This window comes from Platalea leucorodia, assembly GCF_965183815.1.
Source record: "Platalea leucorodia genome assembly, chromosome: 19".
Taxonomy (NCBI): domain Eukaryota; kingdom Metazoa; phylum Chordata; class Aves; order Pelecaniformes; family Threskiornithidae; genus Platalea; species Platalea leucorodia.
Genome location: NC_138841.1, coordinates 3,254,636 through 3,277,970, shown reverse-complemented (window position 1 = coordinate 3,277,970; position 23,335 = coordinate 3,254,636). Strand labels below are relative to the sequence as shown.

The following is a 23,335-nucleotide window of genomic DNA, read 5'->3' as shown; positions in this document are numbered from 1 at the left end:
GTCTCGCTGCTCTGCTCCTCTTCCCACCGAGCTGTGGGATACCGTCTGTCTCAGCTGCTGGTTTTCACTGTTGCTATGTAGCTCGAAAACTCTGGATGCACTTAAAGATTTTTGAGGATGGCAGTGTTTTGGATAGTAAAAGCAAAATGGAGGCTGTATTATCTGACTTGCTTTCAAGCAGGCAGTGGAAGTGAGGAAGCCGTTTCCTGGATGAATACTGCCAGGCCTGCACTGGACCTGGGCTGTCAGCAGGTCCTGCTCCACCGACCCCGGTGCTGCCGCGTCAGCGTTGCCTCCCATATCGCTCCTCTAACGCGGGCACGCTGATCACGAGCCCCCGAGCAAGAGACGGAGCCGAAACCCTGCGATAAACAGAGCATCTGCCTTCCGTGCCACGTGCAGAAGATGGAGCCTATGGATGCAGCCTGGATCAGCTGTGAAGGCTTTGCCCCTTCCATGTGTAAAACATCAAGAGCAAATGTAGAGTGACAGGAAAGGGGTCACTGGTCTGGGTCACCACTGAGGTGGTGGAGGAGATAATCAGACCCTTTTGCTTCCAGTTCAGTGGCTGCCAAAAACGCTGGAGCGCCTTACGAAAGTGCGGAGCCTAGCGAAGCAGAAGCACGCAGCCGGCCATCGTTGTTGAAGGCTGGGGACGGCAGGGATGGAGGAGCCCAACTTCCATATCCCGGAGCGCCGCTGTGGAGCTCAGCGCTCGCTCGCTTTGCTCTGCGCCGCAGAATGACGACGGTTGGGGTTTGCAAGTCGGAGCGTGTAACGTGCGCGTTGCCCCGTATCGCCTGAGAGGTGGCAAAGTTTTCCTCGTTGGATGCTTTTGTAAAGTGTTTTGCAGTCCCTCGGGGACTTAGAGGCATGTTGAAGCACAGCAGCCAGCTTGTATTAGTATTGCTGTTAATAAACTAAATAGCATATATGCTCCATATGGGCCTGAGCAAAACCAGAAGACGGCGTTGTTTAAGAGAGAGCTGCATTAAATCAGACACCGCTAACACTGCTTTAAGGGTTTTTCTATCTAGCAGTCTCACAAGGAACATATTGATAGTTTGGTGCTGTTTAGTTCAAATCCTCCTCCCCAAATAAGGCTTTGCTTGTGATAGCATCGTCGAAAAGGCTCCCTGCAGGGGATATCTTGACAGAAAGTGTGATAAAATATAATACAGTAGATATCGTCCCATTTGCGATTTATGAGGAATTTTGTAACCTAGGGGGATTAATTCTATATCGTGTTACGGCACATAGTATAGATTCTCTCCTCTTGCTGTTTCTTTGCATCCATAATGAGCAAACCTTCTTATGAATGTGCTTGTATCTGAAAAATTTTGTGGCTGAGTTTTGAGCTAATCAGGTTCCCGTCTCCCGTATCTTTTCCTCGGTTTGTCCCCAGGTGATCTCGGGGAGCCACGGTTATCCCAACTTTCTCAAAAGCGCGAAATAAAACACTTTCTGTGAAAGTTGCAATTGCTTTTGACAACTCGATGGCTCTTTGCAATTGGGAAACCGCAAGCAAAACTCCTGGGGTCCCCAGTTCAGCACCAGATCTCTGCTGCTTCGTGTCTTCCGTGGGCATTTACAGCCCTGCGAAGCGGATGTGAATGGTGTGAGTGAATGCAAGATGCTGATTTAGGAGCTTTGAGATATGTGGTTTTTAGAGGCATCTAGACAATTTAGCAGTGAAAATCAATGGGACTTGTATGTTTTTGGAAATCTATCTTCGCTCCCTGAGCACGTGTGCAAATGATCAACAACTTGAGACGGGAGATTTGTTCCTTGCTACCTCTTTCTGTCAGCTTTTATTTGCCTTCTGTTGCCCTTATGCACAATCTCTAAGCCCTCCTCTTTTGCATGATTGTTTCAATTTGCATTTCCAGCAGATCCACTGACATTTGGCTGGACTCTGGGTGAAACGCTCCTTGAAATTAGCCTGCATGTTGAGTTTGTTCTGGGAAGATAAGAAGGAAAGTGGCAGGGGGGCCTGGGGGGAATTATGCATGTGAAACTGCACTGTGAAATTAGCACCAACAGTCAGACTCCAGGCCAGCAATATTTCTCTGGGATTTGTTTTGGAAGCAGAATTTTTTACCATGGGCAATAGACTCGTCTCCCTCACCCCGCTGGCTTTCAATCCCAGCACAAGCCCGTCTGAGGAAGCCAAAGGATAAATTGTCTGCTTACTCTAAAGTTGCTCTGTAGTGCTGGCAATATGATACTGAAGAGGAATTTTAATTTCATGCTGTGTAAGAAGAGTGCATGCAACAGTAGCAGCCGTATGGATTTTCATATGAATAGACGTACAGTATTCATAACAGGGTAGCAGTGTTGTCCCGCAGGTTTTCATTCTTCTTGTTTCTTTGCTGTTTTCACATTTCCCTTTGCTGTCCACCCATTCTCGCACTTGCTGAAATGGAAAGTATGTCCTTGCCAGATGGATGTACAAAGTGACGAGCCTGTTTCGCAGTTATATTGCAATTGGCTTCAGAGACCTTTTGTTGCTTTAATTTCTGTGCAATCCAAGTGCAAGTCTGTTTTGCTTGAGAGGGAACGTTTTTTAGCCTTGTGCCTCTCTTGCTCAGCTTTGCGGGTATCTAAGCAAGAGCGGTTTCCAGACAGTAGAGCCCATTAATGCTGCTCTGTCTCAAGGACACTCTAAAATAACGCGACTTAAATGGCTTGCTTGGTGGGAGAAGGCAGGTCGTGCGAATGGCCAATTTGCCGGCGGAGGATCCACACGGACGGGGCGAGCGGGGCTGGACTGGGTACGGTTGATGCATTTCAGCCCTTTTGGCTTCTGAGTGCTGGTGACGTCTTTAGTTTTCACCCAAGAGATGAAGTCATCTCAGCGGCAAAGAATTTGGTTTGTAAAATTATCTGTGTTGCACTTGGGGGTGGGGGGGGATGTTTTATTTTATTTTACAATTTTTTGTGTATTTGTTAGGGAAGGAGCCTGAAGTGATTTTTTTTTTTTGATTTTTTTTTTTTTTTCCCCTTGAGGTTGCTGATCTAATACGTTCTCCACAGCCATAAAATTTACTTTAAATAAACTTCTCCTAGGAACATCTGTGAGGTGCATTGCTTTGCCGGTTTCCATGCTAAACTGGTCATTAATGCATCTGCACATCCCGGCATGTCCATCAAACCCAATCAGTTTTGCCAGTTAGGACAGGTGAATCAATCCGCCTGCCTGCAGCCGCTGCTCTCTCTCATATCCCTACGTGGCAGGAAAAGGCATGAATTGGGGAAATCCTCCTCCAGGCTGCTGAAGAGGTGTGTGCGTGCAACAGGAGGCGAGCGGCGAGATACAAGGCCCTCGTCAGTGCTCTCAGCCCCGACGCTGAGGTTAGCAAATGAGGCTGGAGGAAGAGTTTGCAGCAATGCAAATGATTCTCGCTCCCATCCTCATCTTCTCGCTTTGACAGCTGCTGGCAGCACGCTAAGCTGAAGCCCAGCAGCGCCAGAGCTGGCTCCTTGCATTTCTTGCCAGCCGGTGTGAAAGATGGAGAAACCCGACAGCGTCACCAGATGGACTTTGCTTTGCAATCATTTACAATCCTGATGGGTTTGTCAGGGCACGTCCACCGCTCCAGTCCCACAATGTCCCTTGCTTTGCTCCCGCTAGGTGAGATGGGAGATGTTCCCGCAGGTGAGGGGAGGCGGCAGCTTCGGCTGGGGCCTCGCACCTCAGGGCTAACCCCGGTGATGGATGTGTCCCAGCAGAAATGCTACGCGCTCAAGGCATTTAGATTTAATGGCTTCCTTCATGGCTGTAGATTGATACAGCTGGGAAACACATTAAAGAGTTCAGCAGCAAAGCAGACGCATAATTAATAAAATACAGATTTTCATTTGAAATCATTGCCCGAAATAGCTCGCTAATGGAGGGAGAGCTATCTGCTGAGTTCAAGTGCCGAGTCTGCCCCTGCCTGCTGGCACGCTTGGTGCGGGCGTCCCTTCAGACAAGGGTCCGAGGGCCGAGCTCCGCCGCTGCCCCCAGCGCCCTCCGGGCACCCGGCGAGGGGGGAGCAGCCCAGCAGAGCCGCGACGGAGCAGGGGGCACCACCAAGCCTGAGCTCTGAAGAGCAAGTGCCTGCCCACTGCCGGAGCCTGGCGAAGTCCAGCAAAATCCGACCAGCCTGTGAGATCAGATGTTTCTCACCAAAATAAGTTAAAAGCCGTTTGAAGACAGTGAATTCACAATGTGGTTAATCCCAATAACCCGATGAGCTGCTACGCATCCTCTGTCGAACGTGGTGAGCTCCACCGAGGGCTGGTGCTTTCTTCTCCAGGGTGAGCCTGGGCGGTTCTCCTGGCCTGGGAAGGGAGAGGCTTGCTGCCTGTGCAGCCCCGGCAGGAGCTGGCACTGCCGCTCTGGCAGCCTGGCTTAGAGAGGCTACGAAGAAGCCGTTTCAAGTGCAGGTTAAGAAGGAAGCTAAAGTGACCAAGAAAATATCCCTTTAGCACTTGTAGAGGCTTTGGGATCCTCGTATAAATCAAAGCATGCAGGTAGCCTCCAGGTGTGGGAGCGCAGAACCACAAAGCAGTGTTAATGAGGCCGCAGAGCATCCTTCCTGGCTCTTCCGTGGTGGCAAAAGCAACGGCGAGCGTGTTTTATCCTGCAGAGCCTGCGACTAATGACGGTGCAGTTTCTTCAGACGGAAAAAAGGGACAGTCTGGGGAAAAGGACCTTCTAGGCTGGCTCGTTCCCAAAGATAGAGGAGCGTATGAAGCTGCTCATGTTGCTTGCCTGCTAATTGGAGTTGGCTGTAGCTGATTTAGAAAGCGATGGCCTTAGGGAGCTGAGATTGTTGTTTGTGTTTGTCTGGGATTAAATACAGATGGAACTAAAAGGAAAAAAACTTGATTCAGGAAGGAAGCTTTGATGGAAATAAATTCATGCTCGTAAGGAGCGAGTGGGTAGATGCTGCGGTCGCCTGGTCTGGGTTTCGGTAGCATTCCCATAGAAGTGCTCAGGGAAAGAATAAAAGGGTAGAGACGGAAATAGAAAGGAAAAAGATAAGTGGACTCTGATGAAAGAAGTCATGTTGATAATGAAAACTGGAGTTTTTGAAGCTGCCTTAGAATAAATTTTCAAGGCATAGAACCTCTCAGGAGCAGACTCGTTGGAGGTTGGCTCAGCCGTTTGGTTAAGTCACAAATCGCCGGAGTCCAGGCACGGGGAGCAGGACCCGGCTCCCAGCCAGGCTTCCCACTCTGCTCCCCTAGAAACACAGGGACAGGCAGTGAAATGCCCGGTGTGTTGAAATTGCCAGGCCACAGGACTCCAACACCAGCACAATTCAAGTCTCATGGTTTTAGGCCACTGAAAGATTCCTTTGCAGCTGATTGCAAGCCATCACATAACTAATAAATCATGACACTGACAAAGTACGAGGCCTGAAATCATTAGCAGATTACATTATGCAGATGTATGGATATGGAGGGGGGCTGTGTTAATTCCGGTGCGATAGGAAGAGAAAGGCAAGAGAGAGCTCAGCTCCTCTGGTGATGAACGGTGGCATCACGCTGTAGTTGCAAAGAGGCTGCTGCAGTGACCAGCACTGTCACTGGGAAAATCTGTCCTGGAAGGTAGCTTTCCATATCAGTTCTGTCTCTTGGGTTTTTTGGCTCAGTTTATAGCTCTTACTCTAAAAGCTTTAGAAACGTTTGATGCCTGGTCTGTTTTTAGTGAGAGCAGTTCAAATAACTTAACCTTGTTAGAAACTTCAGCTTCCGGGGGTAGGAAGGTGGAAGCTGGTAGCCTCATGACTCAATGTTGTCCTTCAGGTCACTTAAAAGCTGGCTATGGGTGATGTTGAGCAGCTCCCTGTCCTTCCAACACCTCTTTCTGCCCCTTTCACCACCCCCAACGCTTCTTAGCACCTAGCTGCAAATCTCCTGCCAGTGCTCATTAACACGAGTGCAAAGACTCCCGGGGCTTCTGGGTCTGTCTGGAGACACTTCTACCATCCTCTGGCGAAACGGTGGCTGAGCAAATATCCGGCTCACTGGGATGTAGCTTTGATGTTGCCTTATCGCCTACGAGCCGGTAGCAGAAGATGCTGGGGTGGCTGTTGCATATACCCAGTTGGTGTCTCAGTCCCAGCGTCCTGCCAGGCTGACCTGGGGCTGCGTTCCCAGTTGTACGTTGCTGGATGTGTAATGGGGAAAGTGAGCAAAAAAAGGCAGCCGGCCCCCACCGAGCTGCGTATGGCTCTTCTCATCAGCTAGCGGCTCTCCACAGACATTTAAGATGCCTTGCTTTGGGAAGGCATGGGCGATGGAGAGAAGAATTTGTGTTGGATCTAAGGCAAAGAGACCACAGACCAGTCAACACACAGACTCATGTGTCGCTGGCATTCGATACTGAGGGTTTTGGCAGGAAGAATTTCCCCAAAGCTGACTAAAAGCTGGAATAATTACTATGAGACAGAAAAATGAAATACGCCCAGATTGCTGCGACCACTGACAACCACAGTGTGCAAACGTGATATGCCATCTGGAATGCGTTAGCAAAAGCCTCCCCACCCGTGTGTTTGACGTGGTGCAGAAAGCGTGGTCGGGAAGGGAAGGGGTGAGCACGTTGCCAGTCTGGGTGGTTGCAAACGCGACTCGGGACGTGCCTGCAGGTTCCCACCTCCTGGGCCACAGCAAAGAGGAGGGAGATGTGTGATTTCTATCACTGCCTTCTGAAACGTGGTCACCAGGCACCTGAGAGACACAGGCTCCCAGGCTGGAGGTCCTCTGGGAGGCATTTAAGCAGAAGGTCGTTTGCTTAGCTTGAAGTGCTGTTTCCGTGTAAAGGGAACGATGGCAAAGCACCAAACTGTGCCATATCATTGCTGCTCACTTAAATCCATATTGATGCGTTGCCATCCAACCGGGAGGCTCTGTTCGCAGACGATAGTTCATCTACAGTGCCGTCCATGGAAAATAACGTGTCTTTGAAGGGAGGGAGAAAGAGGAATTGGCTTACCAATGCAATGCAAGCAAGCATCTGGGCTTGCTCTCCTTAGGGGCTTCTCTTTAAAAGGAGCTTTGAGTTGATAAATTTTCGCTCATTTTTGTATAAAGAAATCTCCCTGGCTTTGATACAAAGGAGCAGCTTGCTCTGCTCGCTGCTGGTTTGTTTACAGAGCATCCGTGTGATGAGGAGGGGGGAGAGGAGCAGCGCTGGGGAGACCAGAGCCTGGAGCCCAAACATGGGCAAAGCCCCCACAGCCCCCCGCCTTTCATCAGCCCGTGGCCTCGGTCAGAATCAAGAGTTATAGCTGCAAAAACATACATGGTTGGCTCTCGCCTGCCACAGCATATAAACAAGTGTTCTGCAAGAATTCAGTCTGCAAAACTGAAGCTGTGAAATGGTTTTCAGCTTTCTCCTTATAGAAAGCGGGCTGGTTGTTTTGCAGTCTCCCAGGCACAGAAATTTGGCCTTTACAGCAACGTTAACCAAAACGAGCAAAATGGAGACTAATGCCTTTTTTATAAAAACGGCCAACCAAAACCACAAAACCTTTGCAACATAACATAGGATGAGGATTAAAATCCTCCTTAGAGAGACCACAACAAATACTTCCTAGAACAATATCACTTTCAAATGCTGTATTTCAGGAGACTGTCTGATATTAAGTCTGAAGATGAAAGAGATAACTAGTTGAGAACTGGAGTAGTCTGCAATTTCTATCACGGGTGGCTTTTAGAAAGACAACAGCAATATTTCACAGTGGCTTAAGTAGTTCAGACCCTTTCCTTTTTGCTGCGGGATGGATTAAATGGTTAAATGAAGGTATCGTCTAGTTGTGTTTTCTTGGTTTCTCTGCCTCCTCGCTGGCACGTACATCCACGTTCTCTATTCCTCTCCCATCTGCTTCCACCTCCCAAATTTCGAACATTTTACTTTTAAAATTTTGCCTTCATGTATATGAATGGAAAAGAAAAATACCACTGTAGGCCATAAAGGCTCAGTGGCTGGCATGAATTTTGACCTACACCGTAAAACTGCTTGTAAGCTTTGCTATCGCCTCCAGCTCCAGCAGGTTGTGGTGGTGGTGCTGAGCATCACTGACAAGGAGACTGGTTCTCCATCGGGGTCTTAATTGTGACTATCAGATCCTGAGTTTAGGCAGTTAGGGGCGGTATAGTCTTAATAACTTGGTGGCAATCGCTTAAGGATGCAGATGGGGTGGGGGAACCACTCCAAAATCAGCAACTAGTCTGGTTCTCAGGGAACTGGTTGGCTTGTTTCCTGACCAGCCCTTCAGGGACGTAACTGGAGCTTGGTGGAACAGCAGTTTCGGGGATATCGGGCCTACTGCAGTCATGGAACCACTTAGTGCTGTTTAGGAAAGCAAGCCTGTAAGGACAGCAGAGGGGGAGTTGTTTCAGTGTTAAATTACTCAACCACACACACAGTATTTGCCTAACCAGCTAGACCTGAATTGCTGTTCAAACAGTGCTTTTCTGCCTGACGTTGGCAATCAGGGAGCTAATTACACTGGATTAGGGTTTTTCTCTTAATTACATGAAAAATTTAGCGCGGCTGATGTTCATGAGGCTGCAGGGGATTAAGGCAGAAGCCATGTGTTTATCTACAGGTCAATTATGGAAGCAAAAGCAGTAATGTGGTGTAGCTTTGTCTCTCCCATCCATGGACTGCAGCCTGAACCTATCTCATGATGTTGATTTTGGGCCATGGGCACGATAAGGGATTAGCTGTGCTGGCTGGTGCGTGAACAAAAGCAGGAGCCTGGGGGAAGAGCTGCCTTAGTCCTTCTAGCGTGGTGTTTCACAGCTCTAGGGCAGATCTGCTCCACCTCATCTTGCAGAGGAAGCTACAAGCAAAATCTTTCAGGGTGAAGCCAGGCGTGGGCTGGTTGGGTCCTGCTAAGGTGTTCAGAGTCGCTCTGCAGAGCGATGTGCTGCTCGTACGCACCGACACGCCGCTCTTCAGTCCCAGCCCTTTAGCTGTGGCCCCTCTTTCCCTCCCTCCTCCCAGTTTGGAGACGTCTAATGTTGCTGGTGTGCTTTGGCTGGGTCGCTCCGTGTTGTTACCATGGCTGCTCTTGTGTTCACACGCCAATGGCGTCCATGCCCTCCAGAGGAAGAGCTGAGGCATCAGCTTAAATGACCCCGCGGTATGCCACCAAGGAGGCTGTGTGCAGCAAGCAGCGTGACCGTGGGCACCTCCACTTGCCTCTTTTGTGACTTTTTTCACCATGAACAAGGGGAAGAGGGAACCTTGGAGCTCCTTGCCCGCCTGTCCCTGGTGGTGCTGCCAGAACTGGGGTGAGGCTTTGCTCCGGGGGCTGCAGCTCGCTGCTGCTCCGCAGGGCTGGGTCGCTGCCTGCTCACAGCGTGGCTGGAGCTGCAAAGTGCTTCAAGTGCTAAGCACAATCCCCGAGCACGGATTGCAGCACCATCCTGCCTGCTTCAGAGCACCAAGCTTCTTCAGTTTTCCCCTCCTTCCTCAGCTGAATTTGAACTTTAACTCTGATTTTGGACACTTAAGGACCGGGGGGTCGATCCATCCATCAGCCTCTTCCTTTCCTTCCCCTCTAGCCTGAGGCACAGCAGGGTGTTTCGTGCTGTCCCAGGTCTGCGGTGCGTGCCTGATAGCTGCCCTGACTGCTCTCGGACGGGGACAGACATGTGCGTTCAGCCCAGCAATCTCTCTGCTGTGTTCTAGGCAGTGCTCAGCAGCATTACATGTGTTGTGTATACAGATTATTCAGAGCCAGTTCATCTCCTTATCTGCTGATTAATTCTGAGATGCTGGAAAGGGCGTATGCTGAAGGCTTAGTGAGTTACAGTGCAGAGATGGAAAAGAGGAAATTTATTTTTTTTCTTTAATCCTTGATCTACCCCAGAATAGCATTTGGGAAGCAGCTTACAGGGGCAAAAGCGGTCTTCCTCGGTGTGTGCCACACATGCTGGGAATGAGCTACCTCAAGCCTCCATCTGCTGGAGACTGGGAGATCTGAGCATGAATGAGCAGATAGGAAAGCGTAAGGAGAGATTCAGCTCCCATGGATTTATACGTGTCTGAATCCTATCAGGAGGCTTTAATACTTCCAATACAGGGCCCTGTATAAGCAAATGTCCTCGAGCAGTGCGCCAGCCCGGCAGTTCATCACGCGTCTTGGTTCTGTGTCTTGCCTTGCTTGATGAAACCACGCTTGGTCCAGCTCCCGTACCTCGGGTGGTGAACAGGACCCAAACGCGGAGCGTGTGTCCCCTGGTAGGTGGTTAACCACCGCCGAGCCGAGCCGCTGCGGCGCACGGGGAAGGGGAGAGCCGGGAGCTCTGTCGGCACGGCCGCCCGCGGTGCCAGCGCGGAGCTGCTCTCCGGGAGCCATGGGGCAGTGCCAGTTTGGCTGTGGCTCTGCCCGTCCTTAAGTGACCTCGCTTGCGAGGCTGTTGCTTTAGTAAAATTCAGCCTGTATACAAACGGCACGGTCCCGCCGGCTGGCGGGAGCTTTTGACTCCTTTGTGTTCTGGCCAGTTTCTTAACTAGAAAATACCTGTGCCTTGTTTCCTGGGATAGAAGCGAAGCTGCGTGCTCTGTAATTTTCTCACATCCTCCGCCCGAGCAAGGTTAGATCTGATCAGTAACACATGACTGGTTCTGCATGCACAAGTGAAACCAAAAATATGCACGGCCTCCTCGTTCACCTGATCGCTCCTGTCCAACCTAAAGCATTGCAAAACTACCAGGCGGGATTTCTCCACGAGTCTGTAAAACCAAAAGATAACAAAATTTAGATTCTTTTATTTCCTTCTGGGCTTTGGCCTTTAGTGGCTCGCAGTTTGGCTTGTGTTGCAGCGTTCCCGGGAGGTGCTGGGCAGGAAGTCTAAGTCATTTGAAACATATTGCTTACATGATGTTTTTGAAAAGGAAAGAGAATAATATTTCCTGAGGAACTTTTTGGTTCCCACCTGATCAGCTGGAAGCCCTGACTTGGGAGAAGCAGGGTTTTCGTGTGACAGTTTTTGACAGTCGTTTAGTTTTTTCCTCCTTGGGGAGAACCACAACTCGCTGCCGCTCCTTTAGAGCAAACTCCACATTAGACAATCTTGTCTAAGTGGCTTTTTATTCCATTTTACATGGCCACTCAAGGTCAACAAACCAAACTAAGCAAGACCAATCCCTTCAGCTGTGAAATGTACTGCTGTAGGAGGGCGGTCGTGGGGAGAGAGCTTGCCACCGAGCTGTGCAGGCTCATTCAGCTGGAAGGGCACAGGTGAGGTGCGGATAGATAACACAGATACAGGGCTCTTTTGGGGACTTCGGTGAAGAGCTGCAAATGGTATGTGACAAGCAATTCTGAGCAGATACTCAGTACCTCTGTTGCCCTAAATAACACCAGCTCTGTGCTTCCTCTCTTATTTGCTGTCAGTCCCAGAAGACTTAGAGAGGCTTAGTACCCTGCCCCATTTTCCTTCACTAGGGCTGTTGCTCCCTCCCCAAAATGCTGCTCACAACTCCCTCCATCACTAAGTGTGTCCTGCAGGCAGCAAACGACGAGGCGTGCCTCTCTTCTCTCGTAGGGGCTCAGGGCACAGAGGAGGCAAAGCCGGGTATGACCCAGGCATCTGTAACACCCAGAGGGCTGAGGGGCAGAGCGGGATCAGCCTCTCCTTTTCTGCGCAACCAGGGCTCCTGTTGCACCCAGCGAACCCGGCTGTGCATCCCTGCTAAAGGCTGCTAGCGCCACGTGGGAGGGGATGCTTTAGGGGAAAAATAAAATCTCTGCCTGTTCCTGGAGCTGTCCTCTTTGCTTGCCTGTGCTTTCATTTGCTTCCCAGCTCTAAGGGAAGGAGCTGGATTAAAGCCACACAAAGCGGGAGAAGCAGGGGTAAGTCAAGGAAAGAATGGCAGAGGCTGAAGGAGCGCGTTGCAGAAAGGTTAGCGTGCAGTGCCTTGTGATACAGCAACACCTACCTCGTTCCTTTCTCTTGGAGGCCAACGCTTGGTCTCTTTGATGTTTTCCTTGCTTAGTGCCAAAATGTAAAGCCTGCAAGCAGCAAAGTGCTGCTGACTTAATGATTCCCATTTCCCAGAGAAGCACTGAGCCATCTTTTTAAAAATAATACGGGAATGTAAAGGAAGAAGGGTGCTTAGTGCTGAACAAAAGAAAAGGGAAGTCGTTGCACATTGTGGCCCTTTATTAAGGGACAAATTAGAAGTGGATAGGTTTTGAACCATGCTGCAGACATGCCCCGAGCTGTCCTCCTCCCAGGGAGTAAATCCACAGGACGCTCTCGAGTGTTTCCGCCTTTGATGGGTTGTACTTTGATGCTGGTGGAAGGTGCAAGGCTGATAGCCCTGAACCCCCAGCAATTGCCTCTTTGCAACAAGTGCTCCAAAAGAAGAGCGCTGCTGCTTTGCAGTGTTCCATGCCTGGCAGCCTGATCCCCGGAGCCCTCCGAGTTAATAGTCTCTACCTCCTGCTTTTGAATTGGGCCCTCTTCTGCACTGGCTTTCCTGAATAGGAGAAAAGGCAATCTTTTGGGCACTTCGTTCAATCGTTTTTTTCATCTCACTACTGTTCTTAGCTAAGCTAGGTCTGGCCTGTGCCGTGCAAGCGGTTGGGTCGCGGGGTGGCTTTGCACCGATTCACTGGGGCGTGCTGAGCCTTCCCGAGAGGGCAGGGATGGGAAAGAGCTTCCCTCCGGGTGGGAATCACCCGAGTGCTGGCACTCAAGGAAAAGGCAAAGCTGCTGATTTAAAGCACTGTCCCAAGCAATATGACCTAGCCAGCCAGCCTACCCGAATTTGATTCTAATGAATCCATCCCTGGAAGAATACTACTTAATTAATTAGCAGCTCTTTTGCATGAGGTGGCACATTATTAAAGTTCTGCTGCTGCAAGTAGGGCTGTGACAAGGTGTGAGCTGACAGCTTTTCAAATAAAAAGTCTTTTAAAGGAATGATCTTCCGAACTGGCAGCTTTGTTCTGAACGAGCCTCTCATGCAGTAATAAATTAAAGACATGGGGGCTGCTGATTAGTCTCTGCATGGTGCCTCTGTACCATCCTCCCTGCTTTATCTTGGAGGATCAGCTCTCCAGAAGGGTGGAGGGAGCAGAAGGATGGAAGAAGGAAATAAAGGCTTAGGAGAGAAAGAGAACCGCTTCAGTGGCAATATTCTCTTAAGGTTTTGTGCTGGTCCCTGTTAGGATGTCTGAGCTGCAGCTTCAACCCAGGAATTGCCTTCTTTCACCTCCAGAAGCCAGCAGGGAGGCAGCAAGGGATCCCTCTCCCAAGCTCCTCTTTCCACCTGTAATGGGCAGGACTGGGTTCGCGGAAGCTCTTCTCCCTGCGGCGGACCCGAGCGCCCAGCCTCCTGGGTGCGCTCCCGACGCGGCACCTTGAACGCTGGGATCGCAGCTGGTTGCCGTTAGCCAGGGGACGCGTGGGGTTGCTGAAACAGCCGGGATCTTTGGTAGCCTGTTGGCTGTGCCGTGAGCTTTAGCACGGAAGGAAGCGGGGGGGTTTCTTTGGTTTGTTTTGTAAAACCTATCTTGCCTTCCCTGTAGATGGGTTCAAACTCTTTGAAATGGTAAGATCGAAAGCGGTCGGGTCTCTCTGTTTTAGTTGCGTGTGCTGATTCTGGGCAGGCTTGCAGCCTTCTTGTCGCACAGGGCTAGGAAGAAAGCCTTGCTCGTAGGAACAATTCTCCCCCCTTAGCACTGGAGATGCGGGAAGTGAGACTTAATTTGGGTTGGTTTGTTTGCTGGGTTGGTATTTTCGTGCTTAGCGGCGTATGTGGGTGCCAGTGCTGCAGACTGCAGCCCCCCCCTCCCTGCGGAGCCGCCTGGGACCCCGGGGGGTTTCTCGGTGCTCTTCCCCAATTAGCCCAGCAGTTCCTCTGACTCGCTCTTCCTCTGGGGAGCTGCAGATTCCCAGGTTGTGACTTTGAACACTTAGCTAATGTTTCCCAAGCAGAAGAGACGGGAAACACATGTGGGTGTGAAAGACACATACATAGAGACATTTTTGACATGAGTATTGAATTCACAGAAATCTCAGATCTATAAATAATTTGGGTCATGAAGCCTGATCAGAATAAACTCAGGCTCGAACCCACCCTGCCTCCCCCGGCACCGTGCATGGCTGCGCAGCTGCCGACCCCGCGCTACCTCCCGCTCCCCAGACCTGCGGCACAGCGTCCGCTTCCCTCTCCCCCCGTCCCCTTCTGTAGGTGCAAACTCGGGCCTGCAGCCGCGCAAGCAGGCGGCATTTGCAGATCCTGGAAATGAGGCGTCATCTGAGCGGCGGGTACCAGCAATTTAATCCCTCAGGAAAGGCGGGATCCGAGCGAGACAGGGACAGAGGAGGTCTCTCTCCTCGCACCTGGAGCTTCCCTTAAGTACAGGGAGGGGATGGAGGAGGAAAATGTCTCCAAAAAAGGGGATTAGGACTCAGAAAACATGAGCAGAGAGGTGGTCTTGGCTTTGCGCTGCCTTGATGCTTCGTCTGTATTGAGCCCAGCAACAGGAGGGAGAAGTTGGGACGCGAGGCTGGGTTTGCTTGGATGGGGCTTTCACGTCCCTTTGAAGTTCCAAAGGAAGAGTGAATTTGAACAGCAGGGCTTTGCAGAGCAGCGTCGCCCGCGCGGCCCTCGCTGGAGGGGAGCGGGGAGCTGTGGGGAGGGTGCGGGTGCTTGCACCAAAGTGCCAGCGATTTACCTACCACTCGTTATTGCCTCTTGAAATTGAGTCCTCAAGCAGTGTCGAGGGGCAGCATGAGATGAGATGCTGATGGGACGCCACCGGGCTGCTTGTCGCTGGTCCCACCAGTTCGCTCCCTTCCCAGCCGGATCTGCTGCCCATCGCTCTGATGGCTGCAGCCGCCCTGCTCTAGGCCCCTCCCTGGCACTTTATGAAAGAAAGATCTATGCCTGCGGAAATTTAAGGAACGGTCGCGGTACCGGTAGGCAGCGCTTGAGAAAAACCCTCTCGGTTGCGATGCAGCTTCAACGCCTGTGCGCTAGCAGGGCTCACTGCAAAGAGCTCTTTACCAAACTGATTCTTCTCCCCAGCTGATCCCGTAGAGTTGCGTAAGGCCAACCCCAATGGGGATTAGTGAGCGTATTTAATGTTTAGTGACACAGTGTAATTCTGGAAAGGATAGATTTTCTCCTCCCTCAGAGACCAGATCATTTGGTCTTGAGGAGCTGTTTTGCTACAAGCCACTCAGCCTGACAGCGTCGTGACTTTCTGGAGTGAACCCATCTATCGAGGCTTCCCCGTGCTATCTTTGGGGTAAAAATAAAGGTGGTGCCCACCATGACAGATGTATTCTATCCTAATTTGGGAAAAACGCATAAAGAAAATGTGACAGGAGAGAAAGAGACTGGGATATGAAGGAGCCTCCAGGTAATGAAGTTAATTGGATATGCTGATTTGAATTGAATGTGCATGTAAGGGTTGTCATTAACTTCCTCATGGACATATCTATGATTTAAAGGAAAGATACTTAATGGGATTACTATTTCACTTTAATTTCAGGGGGGAGACTTCCCACACGGAGAGCAGTGAGCTGTATCACGCTCCTGGTGTTCCTGCTTGCAGCAGGCCTGTGCAGGGAAAGCCAGTTCTTGAGGGCTGGGTTTCTCCCCCCGCAGACGGGGACGCGGGGAGGGATGCTATCCAGCGGTTCGGGCAGGGAGGGCCCCGTGCATCTGCAGCAGCAGATTCGGATCCCAGATCTGGTACGGACTGGCTCTGATAGCAAACCACGCAGCTCCCCTGGGGTTTGTTAAGGACCTGCAAATGGCTCCGACCTGGCTCCCCGAGCACCAAGAGTCAGCTCACGTTAGCAATGCTCTGAGGGACTCTAAGGGGTACTTTACTCCCAGAAGAATTTCATATAGGGTCTGAAGGGCTCTTGGAAACTTCTTGTATAGAGATTTGCAATTTCTGTTCTGGATTCTCCCCTCCTAAAGATTGCCATGCTTTTTTCTCTCTGGCTGTCGGAGGCAGACGCCAGCATGGGTAACCCTGTAAAATGATACTATGAGAAAGGGTGCTCGTGAGGGGGCCAGCAAAAGTGGCAGGGCATCACGTGCATCTCGCCTCCTTTTTAGTCTGGTGTGAATGTAAGATTTAGCCCAGTTTTTAATTAAACTGGATTAGCAAAAGTAAATTCTTTCTGCAAAGACTATTTGGTGGAGGCACATACAAAAAAATCTGGACTGATATTTATCTATCTTGACCTGTTTTTAGGAAGCTTCTGCATTGCTGAGTCTCTTAGTTGGCGGAAACTTCCTTTAATACCAGGTCTAGGTAGGAGGAATCCCACAATACTACAGACAGAAAGAGGAAGGGAAAGGCTATTTAAACTATACTGCGCTCCAGCCTGATTCAGAAACCTGCAGCCAGTAACCATCTTTCTTCTACATTTCCAGCACTGAAGCAAGAAATCCATCCTAGACCTTTATGGGAAGCTTTAATGGGAAATGCCTAAGAGCTGAGATGTGCAGATGTAAATGGCAAAAAAATGGCAATTCTGCAAAGATGCACCTTGGCAGTGAAGGCTGCTCCTTGTTGTCTTTGGTTTCTATTTCAGGCAGTGGATGCAGTAACATTCCAGTGCGCATTCCCAGAGCTGACACAGTTCTACTCGAAACGTCCATTTTACGCAGACGTAATGTTATTTGATAGTAGTCACCCTGAAGGGCTAGAAATCCTAGCATGAAAGGAGCAGTCTTAAGGCTCCAGGGTTGACTGGGCTTTTCACTTTGTCACCGTTACATGCAAAGATAAGCAAATTCAGCCAGTGCCTTGCACCTCCTGACCAAGAGCATCTTTTCAGGAGCTCACCCCGTGCCTCCATGGGCCATTTCACGTGGACGGTTGCAGCCAGCAGTGAGGTGCTTTGGGACCCATCTCCCGTCAGGCGTCTGCATCCGTGGGGAGACGATGCAGTTCTTGAGGAGTTAACGGGTCGCCTTGCATCTAGGATCTGGGATGGGGAATCAGTCCCTTGGTGCATGGACTTATTCAGCTGTTTTTTCTGGCACCAGGCATTGCATCATAAGTCAGCCTCATTGAAACACTTGTAATGAAAACAGACAGGTAATTTAATCATGGAAAGTTCCTACAAAGTGATTCAGTGTCATCTCATGGGAGCCTGCTGGGGGGAACTGGAAGGGAATCCAGATGTATCTTAGCTCTGGTACAGGCTGGGCAAAATACCTAACAGGAACTTTAGTACAATAGGTATTTTGGAGCTTCACGTCATATTAGATCCTTGAATGGCTCGTACGCTTATCGCCATGGGTGCTACACTGCAACATACACATGACACAATATGGTATTTTGCTAATCTTTTAAGATAATGCAGGGCTTATGCCTGCAAGTCTGTGTAGTGGGGGTATTAGACACATAAATCTGCGCAGCGCCTTTGAAGGGCTGCCGTTCCCTGGATTGAGCAGCATTCTGCTCCGTCACGTGGGGCGTTCGGCTGGCCCGGCGTCCTCCGAGCCAGGGATGGTATTTGGATTTGCAGATTATGTCGTCAGGCACTTTTCAAGCCATGTTTGTAAACATACGTCAAGAGTGATTGAGGAAAGTGCTGTATCTGTCCCAAACGACTTCTCTGATTCACGTCTGAGTGTGCAAGCCTGCGATCTGTCCTCCCAGTCTCTGCTGTCTGTCAGGTGGCTGAGCATATCTCTGATCCTGGACACCTCTGGTTTCCATTGCACCGATGCGCTTCTCCCCGTACCTCCCTGCTCCCTGTTTCACTGTGCTCCCACCCGTTCCGACCTGCACTGCTTCCCTCCGGGTCTCTCTCCTAAACCCTTCCTGTGCTCCGTCATCATGTCAAGGGAGGAAAAAAGAGCTTAGTAGAGCTAGGGGGATGTAAAGAAACACGACCACCAGCAGGCCAGGCCTGTCCCGCTCCTCCCCTCTGCTGCAGGGCTGTGCCTGGAGCCTGGGCTCAGGGGTGCACCCAGACTTGTCGGGTTGGTACCATGCTGCCATTCTAGCGATGGGTCAGGAGTTGTTCGGCACTGGAAGGGCACCCATAAGTGAGGCAGAGGAATTATTTCTCTCTCCAGACATCAACAAGAAGCTTCCTGCTGTGGAGATGATCCCTTTCTTCTTCCGCGTTCACAGGAATCATCATTCTTCTCTGACATCATCATTTGTTGTCATGGAAACCAAGCCCTCAGGAAGAGATGCAGTGGAGCATCCCGGTGTCGGTGGGTGCATCGCAGGCACTGTGCTCTGGACACGGGGCTGCGGGATACCCGGGTGGCTGTGACGCCCACCACGGCGTGCGGGACGGGAGAGCAGCGGGCTCTGCTCTCCTCGTGCCCTGTGGTCTCTGAGTGGCATGGAGCCGTCTCACCTTGACAGGCTCAGTGAGAGACCCCCGGCTGCTCCTCCTGCCTATGGGGGAGGCAGGAGGGTGCAGGCAGCACCCAGCACCCTGTGCAGGGCTCCGGCTGCGTCCCAAGACGCCCGTGCCAGGCACAGCTCCAAGCATTTTTCTAGGCTGGAGGAGCCATCACACATGTGGTGCTGTCTCCAGCCCAGACCTGCAATTCCCAGTTGGAATTGGCCTGCACGAGGCTTGTCCAGTGGTATCTCTCTTTATTAGCCCTGTCTGACCTCATTACTAGAAAGAAGCTCAATTTAACGAGCTGCCGGTGCCCCGAGAGAACTCTGAAAAACAGTTGTTTTTCACAAAGGCTGCTGATCCTTCGTGTCCAGCGTTTCCATTCCCGTTTGGCCATTAATCAGGTGTTTGCATGGAAGCGGCTGTCTGTCCCTGGCAGCCCAGTGTCCCAGCTATTTATTCCTCAGGTGATTTGGCAGCCTTGTGTGCAGGCTGGTGCAGGAGATGGCAGCGGTGCGTGCAGGGGCGCTGGCTCCAGAGGCAGCGTGGGTTGCTCGGGTTTGCAACACCCAGCAAGGCACTGGTCTCAATCTGCCTCTAGTTCTCAGTATTTCATGAAGGCAGTGAAGTATCCTGATGTGCACAGGTGTAGCTAAAGCAGGATTTGACCTTCTGCCTTTTTTTGGATTTTCCTTTCTGAAAGTTGAGGGCTTTTGAGCCCGACTTGGGCTGCCTGCTTAATCCTGCCAGAAGCTCCCTGCGTCTGGCCATGGGTGTTAAACCAGACCACTCAGATTTGCACCTGGTGGTTTTTTATATCACTAAAAACTCAGAAGGTAAGGAGAAAAGAGAGAATCCAGAAAATAAATGCGTTTGTGTACCCAACATGTCTTTATGTGGCAGGAGGCACGGGGCTCTTTCCAAGAAGAGGATTTATCCGGAGGAGGGCGCAGGGCAGCATCTCTCCTCTATGAGCGTGAAGATATCCTTGTATTTCCAGCTGGGGTGGCACATTTCTCAGATAAATCTTAAGATGCTTAACAACCTGCTCTCTTACCTCCTGGGGACGTGAACCAGAAAAAATAGATGTTCCTCTCTGCTGCTCCATCCTGCCTCTTTTGAAGGCTTAGACTTGTCCAAAGCTGGTCCTTCGTGCCTCTTCCTCCGTACCGCAGCCAGGCAGGGAGTAATCGAGCAGCAAAACGGGATGCAGCAAGACAGCTCGGCATGCGGCTGCAGCAGATGGCATCTCTGTGATAAGAGGTTTTTCCAGGGACAGGCAGTCCCCCGTGCGTCCCTCTCCTCGCAGGGCAGCGCGCACGTGCTGCCCAACACCCTGCGTGCGGAGCGCGTTCCTGGCCCCGTCCCACAGCATCGCCGTCGCTGTGAGCCACGGGGCCGGCCGCGGCTCCACCGAGCCCTTGGCTCGCCTGACTGCTCTCGTTTCCCTGCCTGACGGTTGCCAGTGTTTTCAGCTATGTAGACACCATGTTGCAATCAAATGGCTATTCAAATATGCAAATCCTGGTAGGAGAGACAATGTAAATTGTTTGTTTATCCTCCTCCCTTCCCCTTGCGCAGCCCCCAAGGCCATAAATTATTAACTTTTGGAAGAGATGGCATATCCTCAATAGCAGCCGCTCCTGGCAGGGATGGGATTTGTCACAGCTTGGGCAGGTTTTCCTGCAGGAGCGGGGTGTTGTCTTTTGGTGGGGTGGATGGATACTGGGAGCCTGTCAAACTGAACAAGCCATATGGCCGTCGTGTTAGTCCTCTGCTCGCTCAGCAGTACTGGGCTGGCCTGGGTTCACCATGCTGAATCCTGCAAATTTGAAGGTAACGGACGGCAGCAGCATCTCCAAATTTTTAGGCAGAGATGGTATTGTAGGGGGCTTCTGTGGCAGCAAGAGGTGATGGAGATTGTCCGAGTCTCATTCTTTATGCACCTGGAGGAAAAAAACCCTCTGCTGTAACTTGGCTTTGTTGTGCTGCCCGTGGAGTCTTGTGGTCTTCTTTCAGGCTTATTTTGGAAAGAATCTAAAAAGTTTACGATTTTTGTTACTCTTGGATGCCCGCGGTCAGTCATAACAAACTGACAGTCTGCGTGCTCCCCTTGCGACCGCCAAACTTTCTCATTATTTCTCATGGATTGGGGAGATCACATCAGCTTCAGTGGAGAAGGAGCCTTTGCTTTAACTCCTGTGTGCGCACGTTGCTCGCCAGCTCTTTGCTCTGTCTCCAGCTTGTGAGCTGAGATTTTGAATTAGATTCCTTTTCCTACCTCGTCCTCCTCCCTTCACCCCCTAACCCCAAAATAAAATCGGAATTTGGCTGCTATGAAATCACCTGTAATCTGTTTGTGCTTCTTCCAGATCCGAGCAGATGGTCCTCCTCATGGTGGAATTCAGTATGAAATGGTGACAGTTTTCAAGGACGGGAGCCCAGTCCTTCGAGACATGGCCTTCTCCATCGATCAGAAGTATCTGTACGTCATGTCGGAGCGACAGGTAGGGCGTCTGCTTCTGTACCTCCGCGGTTGCGGCTTCCTTCCATAAGGAGCGTGTTGTTGGAGCACATGGAGCTGAGGTGGCGCGCTCAGCCCCACGGTGCGGAGATCGGTACGGGTAGATGGAGCACCAGCAGAAGCTCGGTTTTATCTGCATCTGACCAGAGGCTGAAATCAGTGCACAGGGGAGAGAGTTGTGCCCGCTTGCTTTTGTCTGCAGGTGTTGGAAGCTGAGCTGCGCTGCTGGGAAATGTGGTTTGGGGCTCTGAACCATCCCTGCCTAGATAACGAGATCCTGAGCCACGAGCATTACTGATTCACTCCCTGCAGCAAGGTTGGCAGGCTGTGGTTTTGTGTACCTTTGTCCGAGCATCCTTATGATGGCTTTATTTATTTAAGTGGTTGTGAGCGAGTGATGCCAGCAGGCAGAGGTGAGACCAAGCGTGGTGTGGGTAGGTGGGCACCCTGGGCCAGCCCTGCCTGCAGGCACGCTGCGCTGAGTAGGGTGCTGGGCTGCTGGGTGAGCCTCGCCCCCGGCGTAGCAAATATCCCTTCTTGGCTCCATGTAATCAGGAACAAATCACGTAATCTTTACCACAATTTCTCATTTAAAAAATGAGAGTAGTTTTTTTCCTATATTACACTATGGTTTAGTTAAAGCTAGTTTAGTTTAGTTATAGTTTAGTTTTGTTATCTTTAACGGCGGTGGCCAGTTTAAGTTCTAGCTGGGTCGCTGCCTCCCAGCTTGTGCCGGTGGCTCTGGGACTTGCCGCTGTTTACTGGCCACGAGGCCCTTCCTCTGAGCCTTTTTCTGAGCAGGATAAACTCCTGCTCTGCAAAGAGGGACCAGACTGTAGAAAGCAAACTTGAAATTATTATGATGGGAATTTATGGCCAGTGGTCCACAGGAGTCTGTTGCTTAGAGGAGCCAGCACAATGTAAATAATCTGGGACCTTCTGTTCTTCTCTGAGACAAGAAAACACACAAAGCCCCCACCATTAAGCCAGACTTCTGGGTTCACTGACTCTGTTGAGCATTTTATTGGCTATTACTCACGACTGTGTAATTCAGATTAATAGAGCTGGTGCCTTGTGGGTGGCGGAGACAGGAGAAGGGTTGCATCTGAAGATGTCTGGACGCTATTAAAGCATTCCGCGTTAACTCTCTGGTCACTAACAGCTTTCCACGTCTGCTGGTAAACAAATATCTGTCCTCCCTCCCACCTGCTCCGAGCGAGATGCTACGGAGAGGTATCAGTGTGAAGCGCTCGAAGATCGGCTGATGGAGGTGGAGAGCGAGCAGCTATTGTAACAGCTCGCCTGGCGCTGGGGAGCTTGCAGCTCCTCCCAGAGCCGGCAAAGCTCTCTTGCTAACCTGGAGCAAAACAAAAAATTGGCAAATGCTTAGCTTGGTTACGAAGTTATTTAAAGCCAGGGAATAAATACTTCAGAAGAGTGCAAAGTCTTCTTCCTGCTAAAAGACTTAACTGAATGAATCCCAGGGGTTAAAGAAGGCATTATATGCTTGTTACAGCAACTCAGTCCTAGAAACTGCCATGAACAGCCACAAATTTAGGATCCCATTCCAGCTGCAGGATTAGATCGTAATAATGCGGATCTATTCAAACTTCGAATTATTTGATTAAAATGTTAATGTTGTGGTCATTTTCCCCAGGAGCCATGTGCTCCTCGTGCTCGTGCCAGGGAGGAAGCGATCCAGCGCGTGTCTCAAACAGTTGAGGAACTGTTTTCCTTAGGAGGAAAATCCAGTGGGAATGCCTCCAACTCATCTTTTATGAGGCGAGAGCGTCTTAATATTCATCAAAGTGCTAATTTGCTTAATTGTGAAACAAAAAGATGTGAAGAGAATTAGCAAATAATAGAATATTCCTGGAACGTTAATTCCAGTTCCAGCCGTGGCTCTGGCAAAGCACTCGCCTTGGGGGAGACTCCGGGAGCGGGGGGATGCGGTCCATCGTTCCTTGCTGGACTCACTGTAGGATTTGCCTTTTCCCTTGTAGAGATGCGTGCTTTGGGTCCCGAAGCCCAGGCGTGCCGTTACATATGGATTTTGTCAGCTCCTGTGACCCCGCTGCCCTGATCCTGGCAATGTGATAGTTCAGCAAAGTGGAGGGGAGAATATCTTTTTTCCTGACCGCTATATAAAGGAGCCTGATGATTGAAAAGGGGTAGTACCAAGAGAAGGAGAAAGGTCCACCAGCTTCAGAGGGCTGAGGCTGTAAATGGTGGGAAGTGCCCTCAGAATTACTGAGAATATACAGTAAAAATGTCTTCTGAAGTCTTGAAATCTGGAACAAAATGAAATTCTGCCACAGTAAAATGACATAGAGAGCAGCTGTTCTTAACGCTGATCTGCTGCATGTTAACGTACTGGGGGAGGATTGTCCAGAGGATGTGATATTAAATATCTGCTGAGAAAGAAATAGGATACATGCCTATGTC

General features: G+C 50.5%; 1 protein-coding gene across 1 annotated transcript in view; it reads left to right on the top strand.

Annotated features, from left to right (window-relative positions):
- The window catches only part of PLXNA2 (plexin A2), a gene marked incomplete at its 5' end in the record, with an annotated part of 151,948 nt that overhangs the window by 30,647 nt on the left and 97,966 nt on the right, over positions 1 to 23,335 (top strand). Inside the window, one exon of the mRNA XM_082329984.1 lies at positions 20,739 to 20,873. Coding sequence (XP_082186110.1) covers positions 20,739 to 20,873 — 135 coding nt within the window. The remainder of the gene's footprint in view (positions 1 to 20,738; positions 20,874 to 23,335) is intronic.